Here is a 17,320-nt window from a genome sequence, read left to right as displayed (position 1 = left end):
CTCGAGTCAACTTTTTTGAGGAAAAAAAAATTGACCCAAGATATTGAAATTGGACATGATATTTTTTTTAAAACTAATAATTAATAGAATATTGGATATTTTGACTTCAAATTTTAAAAGCTTATAAAATTACATTTAATATCAAAATTCAAAAGCAAAACTGAAATACCTATATTAATAGTTATTAACCATGTGTAGAAACTAAACATATTTGTTATTAACCATATGTTACAACTAAACAAATAGTAATCAGTAAATTTTGTTTTAATGGTTATGGTAAAATATTATGATTATTTTGATTTTTTTTGTTATTTTGGTGCGGTTCAGTTTTTTCAATTATTAACAATACACAAAACTGAACTAAAACCATTATATCAGTTTTTACTAAAGTTCAAAACCGAACAGTCGGTTTCTAATTCTCTTTAGTTTTTACGGTTTGATTTATTCGAATTTTTCGGTTTCAATTCGGTTTTACACACACCATAGGCTATTTAGCCTGTTGTCCACGACACCGGCACAAGAGGCCGTCTTCATTACTCTCCAAAAATATAAGCCCTAATAATTCCTCATTCACTTTCTAGGGTTTTAGCACACCATAACCATGTACCTGTACAACCTCACACTCCAGCAAGCCACCGGCATCGTATGCGCCATCAACGGCAGCTTCTCCGGCGGCAACAAGTCTCAGGAACTCATCGTCGCACGCGGCAAAGTCCTCGAACTCCTCCGCCCCGACGAAAACGGTAAGATCCAAACCATTCTCTCCGTAGACGTATTCGGTGCCATTAGATCTCTAGCTCAGTTTAGGTTAACCGGTGCTCAAAAGGATTATATTGTCGTCGGTTCCGATTCCGGCCGTATTATTATTCTAGAGTATAATAAGGAGAAGAATGTGTTTGTCCAAGTCCATAAGGAGACGTTTGGTAAATCCGGTAGCCGTAGGATTGTCCCCGGCCAGTATTTAGCTATCGATCCTAAAGGCCGTGCGGTTATGATCGGTGCTTGCGAGAAGCAGAAGCTTGTTTATGTCTTGAATAGGGATACCGCCGCTAGGTTAACGATTTCGTCTCCGTTGGAGGCGCATAAGTCGCATACTATTACGTACTCGATGCTGGTGTGGACTGTGGTTTTGATAATCCGATATTTGCGGCGATTGAGTTGGATTATTCGGAGGCGGATCAGGATCCGACGGGGCAGGCGGCGAGCGAGGCGCAGAAGCAGCTTACGTTTTATGAGTTGGATTTGGGGCTTAATCATGTGTCGAGGAAGTGGTCGGAGCAGGTGGATAATGGGGCGAATATGTTGGTGACGGTTCCTGGTGGTGGAGATGGGCCGAGTGGTGTGCTTGTTTGTGCGGAGAATTTTGTTATTTATAAGAATCAAGGGCATCCGGATGTTCGGGCGGTGATTCCTAAGAGGGCGGATTTGCCTGCCGAGCGTGGGGTGCTTATTGTTTCGGCTAGCGTGCATAAACAGAAGTCTATGTTTTTCTTTCTGTTGCAGACTGAGTATGGTGACGTGTTTAAAGTCACACTTGATCATGATAACGAGCGTGTTACAGAGCTGAAAATCAAGTATTTTGATACCTTGCCGGTTACGTCTGCCATGTGTGTTATGAAGTCTGGTTTTCTGTTTGCTGCTTCGGAGTTTGGGAACCATGGTTTGTATCAGTTTCAAGCTATAGGAGCTGATCCTGATGTGGAGTCATCATCGGCTACGCTAATGGAAACTGATGAAGGGTTTCAGCCAGTGTTTTTCAAGCCTCGTGGGCTGAAGAATCTTGTTAGAATTGACCAATTGGAGAGCTTGATGCCCATTATGGACATAAAAGTTGTGAATCATTTTGAAGAAGAAACGCCTCAAATCTTTACACTTTGTGGCCGAGGACCTCGTTCGTCTCTTAGAATTCTTAGGCCGGGACTCGCCATCAGTGAAATGGCCGTTTCACAGCTTCCTGGTGTTCCAAGTGCGGCTTGGACGGTTAAAAAGAACGTTAATGATGAATTCGATGCGTTTATTGTTGTGTCTTTTGCAAATGCGACTCTCGTTCTCTCTATTGGAGAAACTGTTGTGGAAGTTAGTGACAGTGGGTTTCTTGATACCACACCTTCACTTGCTGTTTCATTAATAGGTGATGATTCTTTAATGCAAGTTCATCCGAGTGGTATTAGACATATACCCGAAGACGGTCGTGTTAACGAGTGGAGAACACCTGGGAAACGAACTATCGTTAAAGTCGGTTATAACCGACTTCAGGTGGTGGTTGCATTAAGTGGAGGAGAGCTTATATACTTTGAGGTGGATATGACCGGACAGTTGATGGAAGTTGAAAAAACCGAAATGTCTGGTGACTTGGCATGCTTGGATATTGCACCTGTACCTGATGGCAGACAAAGATCTCGTTTTCTAGCTGTTGGATCATACGATAAGACGATTCGAATATTATCTTTGGACCCTGATGACTGTATGCAGGTTCTTAGCTTGCAAAGTGTCTCTTCACCTCCTGAATCACTTCTCTTTCTTGAGGTTCAAGCTTCTGTTGGTGGTGAAGACGGTGCGGACCATCCGGCTAGCTTGTTTTTAAACGCGGGTCTTCAAAGTGGGGTGCTTTTCAGGACCGTTGTGGACATGATAACGGGCCAGCTTTCAGATGCACGGTCTCGGTTTCTAGGGCTTCGTGCTCCCAAATTGTTTTCAATTCTGGTTCGCGGAAGAAGAGCCATGCTTTGCTTGTCGAGTAGACCATGGTTGGGTTATGTTCACCAGGGTCACTTTCTTTTAACGCCACTTTCTTACGAAACACTTGAATACGCAGCCTCGTTTTCATCTGACCAGTGTGCTGAAGGTGTGGTAGCGGTTGCTGGTGACGCCTTAAGAGTTTTTACAATCGAAAGATTGGGTGAAACTTTTAACGAAACCGCTATCCCATTAAGATACACTCCAAGAAAATTTGTGTTTCATCCAAAAAAGAAACTTTTGGTAACGATTGAAAGCGATCAGGGTGCATTTCCAGCTGAGTTACGTGAAAGTGCGAAAAAAGAGTGTTTTGAGGCTGCTGGTCAGGGAGAAAATGGTAAAATGGAGATAGAAAACGGTGGTGATGATGAAGATAAAGATGACCCTTTATCCGATGAACAGTACGGGTACCCTAAAGCCGAATCAGACAAATGGGTTTCTTGCATTCGGGTCCTTGACCCAAAGTCAACCGAGACCACTTGTCTTTTAGAGCTTCAAGATAACGAGGCCGCGTTTAGTATATGTACTGTAAACTTTCATGATTAAGAGTATGGTACACTTTTAGCTGTGGGTACTGCGAAGGGTCTTCAGTTTTGGCCCAAAAGATCTTTGACAGCTGGATATATTCATATTAATCGGTTTGTTAAAGATGGGAAATCGCTTGAGCTTTTGCATAAAACTCCAGTTGATGGGGTCCCACTTGCGCTATGTCAGTTTCAGGGAAAATTGCTTGCGGGAATCGGGTCAGTTCTTCGGCTTTATGATTTGGGGAAAAAGAAATTGCTTAGAAAGTGTGAGAATAAGCTGTTTCCGAATACAATCAATTCCATTCATACGTATCGCGATCGAATTTATGTTGGAGACATTCAAGAGGTATGTTTTTTTCAATAATAAATTATTCATGCTATAAACATATTCTATATCCAGTTAAGTAGAGATTTCAAGATGCTATGTGTGTGCGAATGTGCATGGGTTGGTTTTAGACTCAACTGAAAATTTGGTTTTTGGATTTTTGAAAATCATTCGGCTTCGTTTTTTTTTCAATTGGTTCGGTGTCAAGTTTTCTTGGTTTTACCATTTGAGCTTGAAAATTCTGAGTAAAAATGGCCCAAAATAATTAATTTGGGTCTTTTGTTTTTGTTTTTGTTTGTGTGTGTTTAATGATTATTTGATTATACATATATGGACCTAAAATTTTAGGGCAACACCTTTATTTTTCTTTTTTTAATTACTAATAAAATGGTTTCTGCGGTTCGGTTTTGGTTGATGGCAAAGCCAGAACTGAACTGAAAATTGGTAACACACATAAAATTACAGTCCTGTTTTTTTTATTGGATTTGGTTATTTTTGTTTAGTTACGTCAGTTATTCCAGTTATGGTTTCGTTTTTGAGATTTTGAAAACGTTCATTTCGGTATTTATGGTCTTGCTATTCGGGCTTGAAAAATTTGGGTAAAAAAATAGTTGGCTGAAGTTAATGATTTTTAGCCTAAAATTGTTTGTTAGTTAATGATTAATTGATTGGGCCTAAATTATTTTGGTTACACTGTTCATTATATTCTTACAAAATTATTTAACATTCAAAATACAAATTCGAAAATTATATAAGTTCGGTTTCTTACTAATGTGTTTTTTTTTTGTTTTTATAGTCGTTTCACTACTGTAAGTACAGACGGGACGAAAACCAGCTATACATATTCGCTGACGACTCAGTTCCAAGATGGTTGACATCAGCATACCATGTGGTCTTCGACACCATGGCAGGAGCTGACAAATTTGGAAACATTTACTTTGTTCGATTACCACAAGACGTATCAGACGAAATCGAGGAAGATCCAACTGGTGGAAAGATTAAATGGGAACAAGGGAAGCTAAACGGGGCACCAAATAAGGTTGAAGAAATTGTTCAGTTTCATGTTGGTGATGTTGTCACATGTATGCAAAAAGCCTCTTTAATTCCAGGTGGCACTGAGTGTGTGATGTATGGAACTGTGATGGGTAGCCTAGGGGCGTTATTGGCATTCAGCTCGCGTGATGACGTGGACTTTTTTTCGCATTTGGAGATGCATATGAGGCAAGAACATCCGCCTTTGTGTGGGAGAGATCATATGGCGTTTAGATCTGCTTACTTTCCTGTTAAGGTACTTATATCAAGTTTTATAACTGTTTTTAAAGTTGTTTGATGAGCGTGTGATATACTAATATTGGTTTGTTTATGCAGGATGTCATTGATGGGGACCTTTGTGAACAGTTTCCGACGTTGTCGTTGGATCAGCAGAGGAAAATTGCGGATGAGTTGGATAGAACTCCAGCAGAGATTCTCAAGAAGCTGGAAGATGTTAGAAACAAAATTCTTTAAAAGGTAAAATACATATTTGGTTAAGTACTATTTGGATCATATGATGTCATATGTGCTTGTATTCTACTATGCTACTTTATGACTATATGTCCTGTTATTGGTACACGCGTGTCATTTTTTTTACAAATATTGATTGTCCTTTCTGGCCGTTTTACGTAGGGGTGTAAATGAGCCAAGCCTCTCGTGAGCCACTTGAGATCGGTTTTCTAGAAGCTTAATTGAGGTTTGAGTCTAAAATTAAAGCTTGTTTAATAAACGTCCCTTGGCTTCACTTATTTAGCTCGAGCTAGAGCTAGTTGTCTTATTATTATTTTTAATTATTATTTAGGGTGTTATAAGTTATAACTACTACATGTTGCAAATTATTTTATTACAGCTGATTATGGGGTTTTTGATGAATGCAGATGATGCTAAGGCTGGATGGGTGCAAGACAAAGCATGGTTTAACTAACGGGACTTGAAAGAGGCTTAGACAATTTAGGTCTCATTGCACTAGACGTTCAACTCTTCTTCTATTGTTGTAATTACGAAGAGATTTCTTAATGGAGTTTTACTCGATTGTTGTGAGATTTTACTGCATGTGTTTTGGACTTTGTAGTAGTTTTTAATTGTTATGAATCAAGGTTATAGTTAACTTGCATCTGCTTGAATTACTTTTATGAAGCATGTTGGTAGGTTTGTTTCTAAACATTAGTGATTGGCATTTGTTTCGAGTAAATTCTGCTGTATCTTAATAGAGAGTTCAAGTAATTGTTGTCAATTTCAAACGCAGCGTCTAACACTCTCAAACTATTACCTAGAGGTGACTTGTGTTGTGACAGTGGCAGAACGTGAACATGTATTCGTGTGAAAATTTTTTCCCGACTAGTAAACCCTGTAACTCACTGTTTACTTACTCGTCAAACAGGTTAGCAACTCAATGGGGGTATGTAGGGTTATCTATGAGTGTGAGAGAAGTTGTAAACAAGTTCACAGGTTGCTAGTCTTAGACAGTTTACACTTTCGGGCCTAAAGCGAAATAAAATATTTGGCTTCTCTAAATTTTATTGAGTTTCAAAAAATTATATCCCCCCAAATTAGCACCCAATCAATTTAGCAAATATAGCACCTAAACAAGTGTCACCTAATTACAATAATATCAGATAATCAAGACTCGCCAAATTCAATTTGTAACAGTAGAAACGGGTAAGAAGTTAAGAACCGAGTTCTATTCAGTCTCTTGTAAAGTGTGATCCATGGTCATGTAGTAGAACCGTCAAACTAGACAAGTTGGGCCATAGCCCGAACCCGAACTTTACTCATTTACATAGTTGAGCCAACTACTAAGAAAGTTATATGTGAGGTACCCAAGGCCTACGAGAACATATACCAAAATCTAGAGTGTGCTTAATTTTAGAGGTACCCACGGCCTAAGGGACACTGCGCGGTGGTATTGGTTAATTTTAGATGTCCCTTTAGTGATTGTTCAGATAAGTGTTCGTAATGATCTATAGACAAACTTATACAAACTAATGTACTTTTGAGAGTTTATTTTAGTCATTCTAGCTTTAAGTTCAAAATGTTTTGTGATGAGACTTCAGTACGACTGTTGAGAGTCTCGAGTTGTCAAAATGTCAGGAACTCGAACGAGTGTAACTCTCTACTATAGTTATAATGTGAAACTTGATAAGTGTTTAACTTGGCCAAGTGTTAACGAACGTGGCTGTTGCCTCCAGATCAGGTAACCAATCTCTTTGCACTCCGTATCTCCTTTAGTACAGTTACTTATGCCATTATATGCGTTTTTTTATATATATTTATTCAGGAATTAATATGAGGATTGGATCAAACACCCCACCATCATTGGGAAATCTAAGCAGCAATATCGATCATGCTACATCGGTAGTGGAGGCAGATCAGCAACAAACGGGTCACGGTCGACCTTTTCATCTCGTTGCATGAACTCGTTTGATGAGGAGTTGAGGACATAAAACACCTTATATACCGAACAACCAATGTTTGGAGTGTAAAAATGCATCCTAATGTAATATTACATGAAAACCAACTACTAAATGATATATTTTTCATACCAACAAATTTGAAAAGACCAATATCCAAATTATTTTGTATTGTAGTTTATGCACACAAAACAAAAGCGGAAATGACGGGTGGTAGCGAGTGAGGTTTAACCAATATGATTATTAGTGTAGAATCCTGATGATGCTGCTGTTGCTGCTGCTGTATTATAAGAAACTGGAACGGGAAAAGTGACACCATGGCTTCTCATCATTTGCATTTGCCTTTGCCATGCTGAGTTGTTTGCTGCTGTTGAAGGATGGACACTTGTTGACCCATTTGCTTTTGCTACCTCCTGATACAACAAATTAAACTAAATTGGTTGGATTAAGAGGCTCATATGTTTCGGTTTCGGTTTGGAACTTGGAACCAGTTGAGCAAACCGTATCGGCAGTTTTTATTTTATCATTTTAATTTTAACTAAAAAAGTTATAAATACTAGTTAAAACTGCCAAACAGAACCGTTTTAATTGGTCTGGCTAACCCAACCAGCCCGATCAGTTCGTTTTGCCATTTTTCTAGATCGTAACTGGCGGTTTTGTCTAAAATTTTAGTCTGTTGAACCAAACTTTAAACATCCCTATTCGTTGGCACAAGTAGAGGTGTACTAAAACATTTTGTTTCCCAAACCGGTTCGGGATGGAACCAATTCTTGTTTAGGTCAACAAAAGTCAAAACCAATTTGAAGAAAGTCAACGTTTAAGTTTGACCGGTTTCAAACCATAGAGTTACAACCCGGCTTCAATCCTACGGTTCGGGTTGGAACCATTTTTTTTGTACACCTTTAGGCAGCAAGTTACAAACCAGTTTTGGTTAATTACAGGTTCATTGTCGGTTTACAATTTGCAAAATGTCGATGCACCGCGATGTTTGAGAAATAGAAAGGTGATTCAGTTTTGATTCAACCTACTTTTCAAAGTAAAACCACGAGTGACGAACCAAATTGAAAGTGGTTTTTTTTTTAACTCTTGCAGCCTGTACCGGTCTCATGTAGATGGATCATGGATCTCATAATCTGAGAATAATTACCTCAAAATTTGTTGCAAAACTAGAATACATGTTAGCCCACACGGGATGGCGATCAGACACAACCGTTTGTCCACCGATACCACCTTGAGGTCGACCCTGCACCTTGAATTCACAAACAAGAAACAAGATATAAGATCTAAACAAAAGAATACAAGAAACTTCATCACTCTAAAACCAAACATCATCACACACCTTAACTCTTTTCTCAGAAGGTAATTCACAATTTTCAAAACAGATATTCACATCCTGAACATTATCTTTCCCCTTTCGACTCTCTTTCGTGGAAGAAACTGAGAGGTTGAGATCAAGATTATCACCAATTACTGAAAACAATAAACTTAAATCAGAGATCAACAGAAAACAAAAACAATATAACTTATAAACACAATCGATACCTTGAATCATGAATCCCAAACTTCTATCCGCCCCATAGATGCTCGGCTCAAAGTTGGTCACAGCTTCTCTACCATTACATTTAATAGCAGCTTTGTCATAAGCCCTGAATTTAACAAAAACACAAATTGCAGATACATGAGTTGGATGATGCTTGAAATGTCTTTTAAGTTTAAACGAACTAACTTTCAAGGATTACGTAAACATAAATTTACAACAAGTCAACAACCTTGCAGCTTCTACTTCATTGTCGAATAATCCAAGATAAACATACCTGCAAACCAATCATTGTAACCTTGTAGATAAAAAGCTGTGCTAATCACAATTATCATAGGTAAATAGTAAACTACAGCTACATCAAGTAAGCATAAAGCATTTATTTAATCTAATCAAAGAATTCAAGATCACGAAAGTACGAAACAGGTTTCTTACTTTTTCCCCAAAAGCTGACCCATACGTGCCTCCCATCTTCCACATTTATGAAGAGTCACGCCTCGATATTTTGAAGTGCCTCTCGAGAATCCGGTGCTCTGCCTACGCAATATATGAATGAATTCCTCTTTTGATAGATTCTTTGCCTGTTGCGGGACAATAACCGTGCATTGATCAATAAGTTGTTGGTCAATCAGACACAAAGTATAATATATATATCATGATATTCTCACCCCACCTGCGCCATATCTTCCTCGTATTCTTTCACATGAAAATTAATATCAGCATCAATTCCACGAAACTTGATTGCAGCCCGATCGTAAGCCCTGAATTACAACCACTCAATAAGTCAAAAGTCAAAACCACATTAACCGGCAGAATATGTTAAAGTTACAAAATATTATCAGATACCTAGCTGCAGCAAGAGCAGTATCAAATCCACCTGTAACCACTCAATGTTGTAAAATAACTTAACAAACTTAATATAAACTTAATATACTAAATATAGAACTTTATGTTTGAACTATAATGGAATAAATATAATAAACACTACTTACCTAAATAGACTTGTTTCCCACAGTCCCTAAACAAAAAAACACAAAACTATTCAACAATAGACACATTCAATACATTGTCAATCTAATAGCAAACATTAATAACCGACGCGCATACGCATTAACTAATCACACTGTACAAGTGATTAATAATAATAATAATAATAACAATAATTCGATTAGACAGCAGCTTTCTAACTATAATGTATACCAGATATGTGACTCCCAGCGTCCAGTCCGACGATAAAACGTGACACCGCGATACTGCGAGCTACGAGACCTCGGTCCACGTCGACTCTTCTTCGGCTGCTGCTGCTGCTGCTGCTGCACCGGCTGATCCGGAATCTTCAAATTCAACCAGTGTGATTCAACTAACGGCGATGATGAAGATACTGATACTGATCGATGAGAGGCTAACTTCTCTAACTCTAAATGATCAATCTCAACCGGAAAAAACTGGCGCGTAATTAAACCGATATTACTTGCAGCATACGATAACTCATCATCAACGGTTATCACGTCTGACGAAACTGACGTACCGGAATGACGATCTTCCATAACATTCTGAGATTCGAATCCAATCATATCGTCATCATTAACAGGTAACACAGCTACATCGATATTAAGATCTAACATCTTTCTTCAATATTATTATTATATATGTTTAATTAACGGTTATTGAGCATTTTGGATTGGTGTATAGTTAGAACAGAAAACACATAGTGAAAGTGTGTGAGAGAGAAAAACGGTTGAGATTGATCTAATTACACAGAAGATATTATTATTTCTGTTACTGAAATCTAACAAACTCTTATACACATAGCGTAAGTTGTAACGATAAACAGAGGCTGGCTAGGCAATGAGAGATTGGTATTGGTGGTTGTTTTTCGAATGAGGGAAAAATAATAATATTGATGCTGATATATATAGGAAAACGACACTGTTTTGGGTATAGTTTAATGTTATTGTTATTGTTAATGTTAGCAAAAACAAAACAAAAGCTTGCTTTGGACTTTTCTTGCTTTTATTTTATTATTTATTTAACGATTAACAGACATTGAATTGTCTAGATACTAACTACGGGATAACCAAATGATAAAAGGTTATTGTCAGCTTGTCCAACACTACCATACGAAGCCCTTAAGGAGGACATGGTGGTAGACGGATCCCAACCTAACACGCTGCTTGGTCTGTGGCAAGTTATATATATTTTAATGAAAATCAATATGTATATTTAATGTCTCAGTTACACAACAACTAGCTTCGTATAGTGGCAAATGAGTGTGTCTCATATCCAAAAGGTTGTGGTATCTAGTCTGACTTGAGACATTTTTAAGCCTATTTTTATACAAAAAGTTTTTTTACACAAACCAAATGATAACCAAGTAAAATTTATTTAGATTTTTATATTGTTTAAAACCAATAAAAAACTCATTTTGGGCTTAACTCCTAAATTTATTTTCATGTTCAACCCAAACTTTTCTAGCATTTATCGGAGACGGCCATACCCTTAAATGCCTCCAAGAGTCCAAGTCCAAGTTGTCTCTAGTATCGGAGAACACCCGTCCGTTCGAATACCCACTTGTGATAAAACCCGAACACCTTGAAAATCAAATTAGAGATCACAAATATCTCAGTTTTACTTCAGTTGTCGATGATGTCTACCACAAAGTTTAGTGGGGATTAAACCTGAGTTTCCATTAAGAAACTCAGGTTTCCTATTGGCTACCACTACATCACGTTAAAAGGACTATTTTTTATCTAGCAGTTGCAAATTATTTATACACATTTATTAGATATAAAAACATAAATTTGATATTTGTATCATGTAACACAATATGGAATATGAATAAAAAGTAAAAACACAAAACTAACATTCTCATTGTTTTAATATTAAATCATACCAAAACGAAGCAAAATATGAGAGTTGAAAAAGTTTTGATTCGGAGCTTAATTTGTGTTTTCAATATCGTTGGACCTGAGATTTGAAATAACGCTTTAAAATTCGTGATCAAACTTTGATGATAGAGTAACTTAAAGATTATGTATAAAAAAGTTGGTTTGTTGTAACTAATTTAACACATAATGCTATATATCTCTAAAAAGAGTTTAGTAACTCTTCTTGTAATGTTCTTATGTTCAACACATAGACATGCTTTGACGTTGTGGTTTAATTATAAAACGAATAATGCAGTGTCATGTCAGTATGTCACTGCTACATAGAGATATAGACTTTTACTAATTTTTTTTTAAAACGTGCAATTGTTTAACTAACATCATAATTACTATTTAATATTTGTTTAAATGATTTGATTGGTTAGAAATAAGATGCCCCCCCCCCCTCTCTTCCCCTAACATTGTTAGTTGTACCAATAGGGCTACTTCCCTTGGTGTTGGAAGTAATTTCAAACTCTAGTCATAAGTCGGTGAACTTGAGGGACCAATATTGACAAGAAGGTCATAGTTGGTTTAGTTTCCTAATTGCGTTATGTTTCCTAATTGTATTGTGATTATAATAGGTAATGTCTTGACTAGGAAGTTAGGTTAGTCTATATAAACCATGTTATGGTTTGACATTATAGAGTGGTGGTGTGAGATGCAACCGAGTTAGGGTTCATCTAAGAGGCACACACAAGATGTAACCGAGTTAGGGTTCATCTAGATGCAACCGAGTTAGGGTTCTTCAAGAGTCAAACCGAGTTAGGGTTTGATAATTTGTAATCAGTTTTTTGTGTTAGATTTTCTGATTAATATAAACGAGAGTTATTCGTTTAGTTCGTGTTTGATTATCGATCCGAGACTTGACTTGGCGCCCTATGTTGTAATGGTTTGGCGGATGAGTTGCTGCAAAAATGGTTGAGTTGGCTAAGGTGGCGCCTCCATTACACATGATCTTAGGTCTAAACTAAACACGTGGCCGCCATTAGAATAATAGATGTGACCATGTTTGGTTGGAAAAACCAGTTTGGATAGTTTCGGATAAAAGTTACAAGTACCCTCCCCTTTTTGATACCTTAGGATAAAATGAGGTTACATCAACTCATTAGTAGATAATTTAGGTACTTTGGGTAAAAATTTAGCAGTGTCGGCATAACCCTTGGTAAAAAATAACCATGTGTTATTTATATTATTTTTTATTTCATTCATATATTAAAAATTAACACTTTACCAAAAGGACAAACAAAAAGGGTATAATATTATTTTATTAAAAAAAATTAAAATTACCAAAAAACCATTTTCTCCCTCTAGAAGATGAAACACATTGTTTCTTTTGACATTTAATCCAATGACAGGCTACCACATAGGCTAAATAATTTTCCAAAAATGTAGCAGATAAGGTATCGTTGGCCGTTGAAAGTACGCTAACACTTTCCTTTCAAGGACACAACACTTATCACGTGGTTCTCTTCGGTTTAAAGTTGTGATCGTATGTTGTATTTATTTATTAAATAGCTAATAATTTGTAAAAACAATTAAAAAGTCATCTATACGTGTGATTGCAGATATAAAATATATAAATGCAATGAGTTGGATGACACCATGTTGGAGAGCTTACAACGGTTGGGTAGGGCTCTCATAACATGTCGGACACAACACGATAACTAATCGTGTCATTTTTTTGTAAACCCTGTTTAGTAACGAGTTGGGTTTATAAAATCGTTTCAATGTTTATGTATTAGACATTTAGACATTGTTTTCACTATTCATGCCTTGTCCATCACCTAAACACCACTATTTATTCATGTGACAGAACTTGGCATAAAATTACAAAGATAGTTCAAAGTCATAAACCAGATTTTAAAACTAAAAATAAATAAATGGGTAAAACAGTTCAACTTGTGACTTATCGGGATTACACCAACATTGTACATTTAGCCATAGGTGTTCACCGGGTTAACCCCAAATCGACCAGAACTCGCTTAGACTAAACCTAAACTAGCGAATTTTGTGCTAGGTTCGTGAAGTGTTAGAAATTCACGTTCCTACTGATAATTATGTTCTTAGGCGGAAACTTTGTTTTCTTTAATTTTCATTACTTGGTTTAAATCCAATTTGCTTATAACTTTTATAAGTAATGTAAGTAATTTACAGATCTAGATATATTTCAAGTTGAAAGGAAAATTTTATGCCAAAAATTAGAGAAAGATATTACAAAACTTAGTAATGTTATTTCAAACAAAATATTGAAACTTTCTAAAGGTTTGATGATGCTATTTCAAAGGGATGTATAATTAATAGAAAGTGAAATTCTCTTTTGACATCTCTTTACAGAAAATATAATTTCTTAAAACACCAAAAAATATTCATGTGATTTATAAAAAGCATTCAAATGATTACATGTCTCTTATTACACACATATGAGTACAGTTTTATATTTATAAAATGTATAATTCCAATATAAAATTCAATAAGATTTAGTTGTTTATAGTTATTAGGCTAAGGGGTGTGGGGGGCTCTAATGGAGGCTCCAGTGGGGGCTCCAGCCAATAATATTATGACGTGTGGCAGAGAGAGAAACTGGATAAGGGGTGTGTTGGAGCCCCCGTTGGAGCCCCTGGCCCTGGTGTGGAGGGGCTCCAGCAGGGGCTCCAGCGATTTTTTTTTTATTTTTTTATAAATATATTCAAACAACGTATTATTAAAAAAACCTATAAATTATTAAAAAAACACACATTTTTTTTAAAATTCAAATTACAAAAAAAAACATACTAAAAATTAAACAAACAATAATACTTAATAATAACACTAATCTAATACAAGATCATCGAGTACGACGACATTTTTTTTAAAAAAAAAGTTGGGAAGATGGGTTGATTTTGGGTTTTATTTTGAAGTTGTGGTGATTGATATGAGTGAAATGAGGTATTTTATAGATGAAATGGGGTATTATTTAGGGAAAAAATATTTTTTTTTTAATTTAATCCCTTCCCAACGGCTCTTTTTACCTTCCCAACGTCCATTTTCTCTCTCTTCTCCCGCGACCAGCCTCACGCCTGCCTGGATTTCTGCGCTCGCGCCCCGCTCGCGCCCCTACTCGCGCCCCGGTGGTGTGGGGTTAGCGCCCCGGGGCGCGAGCGGAGAGGCTCTAGCGCCCCGGTTAGCGGCCCACACCCCTCAGCCTTAGGACAATTGCTTTTGAAAATTAGGAATTTCCAACATCTTTCAACCACCAAAGGCCAATTACATTCAAGTGGAGGGGCACAAAGATTGTAAATGTTGGGAAAAGAATTAAAAAGCTTAATAATAATTGTAGGGTGAAATTGAATGACAATAACAAGACCATATCTATCAATGTAATCTCCACCAAACACCATAATCATTAAACTAAACAAATATAGGCCATTCAAGGCTTATCCCTCCACCCATGGAGACACATGAAAAATATATAAACAATACAATTATTGGTGGGTCCCATCATATTTGTTAGCTCTATGATATTGAAAAAAATAAATAAAATTTAACTTAAAAATTGTATTAAAGAAGATCTTGATTTTTTAACATCCACGTAACTATTGCATTTTTATTATTAAAGGAGACAAATTGAAGTGTATTTAATGTATATTATTTGTAAAATTTGTTATTATAAATTTATAATCAACAAAAGCATAAAGGTCTCTTGTTTTTGGTGAGCACAAAACCATATAGGTCTATGTTAACAATTTGAAGAATAGAAAAACTTTTAAAGCCATAGTTACTTGGTAACATTAGGTGTAAGTAAACATGCCATGTTAACATAATCATATATAATAACAAGATATGTGAAATAAAATCTTTACGCATCATTATAAATGTTTTGAAATGTATAAATCACACCCATAGTGAATATGTGATAACTACAAAAATAAATTAAATAAAAAGTTAGTCTAAATTCGAAGGCACTTAAGGTCATACGCGGACATAAAATGAAATAACTTTATAAAGATTGAAAATAGTCGGTATACGTACGTACAATAATTAAAATAATAATAATAATCTTTAATTTTCAATTAAAAATGTTATCTTCATTCTTTTTTCTGATAATGAAACGTGACAAGATTGAGGTGAAGTATCATCCATAATATGTTCTAAAAATCACTCAAAAATTAAAAAAATGAAATATTTGAAAGGTGACATTTACCCAAAAGTGTGTGATATTCCGATTCTTTCAATCATACAATCAACTGTTATCGTACCTTTTGGTGTCTAGTTATTGGATCAATAATTTTTTAGAATCTGTCCCTTCATCAAAAATCTGAATTTTTACTAGAATATATGTCCGGTTTATGGAATTTAGGCATGTTCAAGACTCCCAATATTAAATTATAATAGTACAAGTTTTTATTTTTAAATCACTTGAATAAACAGTATGCAACGGTATTTGCAATCTGATTATTATTCCCTTGGTTATATACTATTCATAAAATATAAAAAAATATGGTGCTCAAGTTACAATTAAATTGTGAGTTTCATCATCCAACTTATGAGTTTAAGTCTTGGATTTAATACTTAAATTGTGTAAAATTACATTGAAATTTATCATACTTCTTGCTTTTTACTAGAGGATGTTATATTTTCAATTATTATGAACAAAAAGACTTAAATTATACTAATTACGGAAACTAACTTGATTATCATATCGCCTTCAACACCACATCCCTACCAAGATGTACCGTACCTATTACGTCGATGATATATGTGTTCCAAAACAACGCTCTAGTGGACCACAAGAAAATCTGCTAGGTTTAACTGATTATATGGATCTCATTTGGAACTTGGAAGGAGGCTGGATGTTAGTTAAATGGATTGACACCGATGTGCACAATTGTCATTTCATTTACTAGGGATCATATAGATTTTACACATCTCTTAGATTCCACACGTGTTTTCCCAAAAATATCATATATCGTGTGAGGTGTTGAATTTTGTTGTGTAAAGTTATGATCTTAGGTTAAATAACAAAGAATATAGTTTTTTGGGAGTGTGGATTTAATTTTCAAATTTACAAGAGTAGATTACGCGGATAGTGAACATGGTAAGTCGAACTTTCACTTCAGATTATTGGTTGTAAGAAATTATGTATAAGATCTCGGATTTTACTTAACCTTCGTACTTTTCATCTATGTACTTAACAGATGTTAAGTATCTGGGATGAGAGGGGAGGAGAGGTAGAGAAGGAGGGGTAGAGGACGACCTAAATTGACTTGGGATGAGAGGATTAGGCATGATCTGATAGACCTAAACCTCTTAGAGGACATGGTTGATGATATGAATTCTTGGAGAAGTAGAATTAAAGTTAAGGATTTTTATGGATAAATGAATACTTTAGGGCGTTTATTTACCTTATTCTGGTCACAAACAATAATGGTACTTTCTTTCCCTACTTATATTATTATTATATTTTTTACTGTTGAACTTTGATTTGCTTATATTTCCCCATACATATGTATTCTAGAGCTGAGAGACTCTCCTAAAACCACCTCTTTATCCTTTTGGATAGAGGTACGGTGTGCCTACATCCCACCCTCCCCAGACCATACTTATAGTTTTGCTGTTGGTAGGACTCCACTTAGTATGATTGATGACGAGATGTTAAGTATCTGTTATGTTAAACTTACCTTTTTAACCTTATCATTCATTTGCATTATAAAGGAAAAGAAAGAAAGAAAGCTTCTCTCCCCTTCTTATTCTCCACCACCTTTTTCCCATCATAATTTCCACACAACTATCATAATATCAATGAGATTCTTTTCTAAACACATTGGTAGAACAAGCTAGATAACATA

General features: G+C 35.9%; 1 protein-coding gene and 1 pseudogene across 4 annotated transcripts; one reads left to right on the top strand and one right to left on the bottom strand.

Moving 5' to 3' along the window:
* Nucleotides 1-571: 571 nt before the first annotated feature.
* LOC143637612 (spliceosome-associated protein 130 A-like) lies at nucleotides 572-5,734 on the top strand (annotated as a pseudogene). Its single transcript, XR_013154460.1, has 4 exons — nucleotides 572-3,609; nucleotides 4,385-4,876; nucleotides 4,957-5,097; nucleotides 5,499-5,734. The product of XR_013154460.1 is annotated as a spliceosome-associated protein 130 A-like (transcript).
* A 1,354-nt stretch (nucleotides 5,735-7,088) lies between these two features.
* On the bottom strand, nucleotides 7,089-10,193 carry LOC143637547 (AP2-like ethylene-responsive transcription factor TOE3). Of its 3 annotated transcripts, none has more exons than XM_077104915.1 (10): nucleotides 9,769-10,193; nucleotides 9,561-9,586; nucleotides 9,415-9,445; nucleotides 9,242-9,329; nucleotides 9,004-9,149; nucleotides 8,801-8,845; nucleotides 8,574-8,677; nucleotides 8,371-8,501; nucleotides 8,179-8,274; nucleotides 7,090-7,444 (listed from the first exon to the last, which is right to left on the bottom strand). In XM_077104915.1, the coding sequence occupies exons 1-10, from the start codon at nucleotides 10,191-10,193 to the stop codon at nucleotides 7,259-7,261; spliced, it is 1,278 nt and encodes a 425-aa protein (XP_076961030.1). In that variant the 3' UTR covers nucleotides 7,090-7,258. The 3 variants fall into 3 exon arrangements, with proteins under 3 accessions (XP_076961031.1, XP_076961030.1, XP_076961029.1); XM_077104914.1 differs by having other exon boundaries at nucleotides 7,094-7,444; nucleotides 8,179-8,280; XM_077104916.1 differs by lacking the exon at nucleotides 8,179-8,274 and having other exon boundaries at nucleotides 7,089-7,444.
* Nucleotides 10,194-17,320: the final 7,127 nt, after the last annotated feature.

The sequence above is a fragment of the Bidens hawaiensis genome, unplaced genomic scaffold (genome assembly GCF_021521415.1).
Source record: "Bidens hawaiensis isolate Kalapana, Puna unplaced genomic scaffold, B.hawaiensis_p1.1 tig00008374_1, whole genome shotgun sequence".
Taxonomy (NCBI): Eukaryota; Viridiplantae; Streptophyta; class Magnoliopsida; order Asterales; family Asteraceae; genus Bidens; species Bidens hawaiensis.
Note: the sequence above shows the minus strand (reverse complement) of the source record. Positions and strands in the feature narration are given on the sequence as shown.

Excerpts from the sequence above, each read along its gene's own strand:
- LOC143637547 (XM_077104914.1), bottom strand. The coding sequence starts at position 10,193 with ATGTTAGATCTTAATATCGATGTAGCTGTGTTACCTGTTAATGATGAC. Across the intron at positions 8,846-9,003 it reads GGTCAGCTTTTGGGGAAAAA|GTATGTTTATCTTGGATTAT; the intron begins GTAAGAAACCTG and ends ATTGGTTTGCAG. Across the intron at positions 8,281-8,370 it reads CTTCTGAGAAAAGAGTTAAG|GTGCAGGGTCGACCTCAAGG; the intron begins GTGTGTGATGAT and ends TGTGAATTCAAG.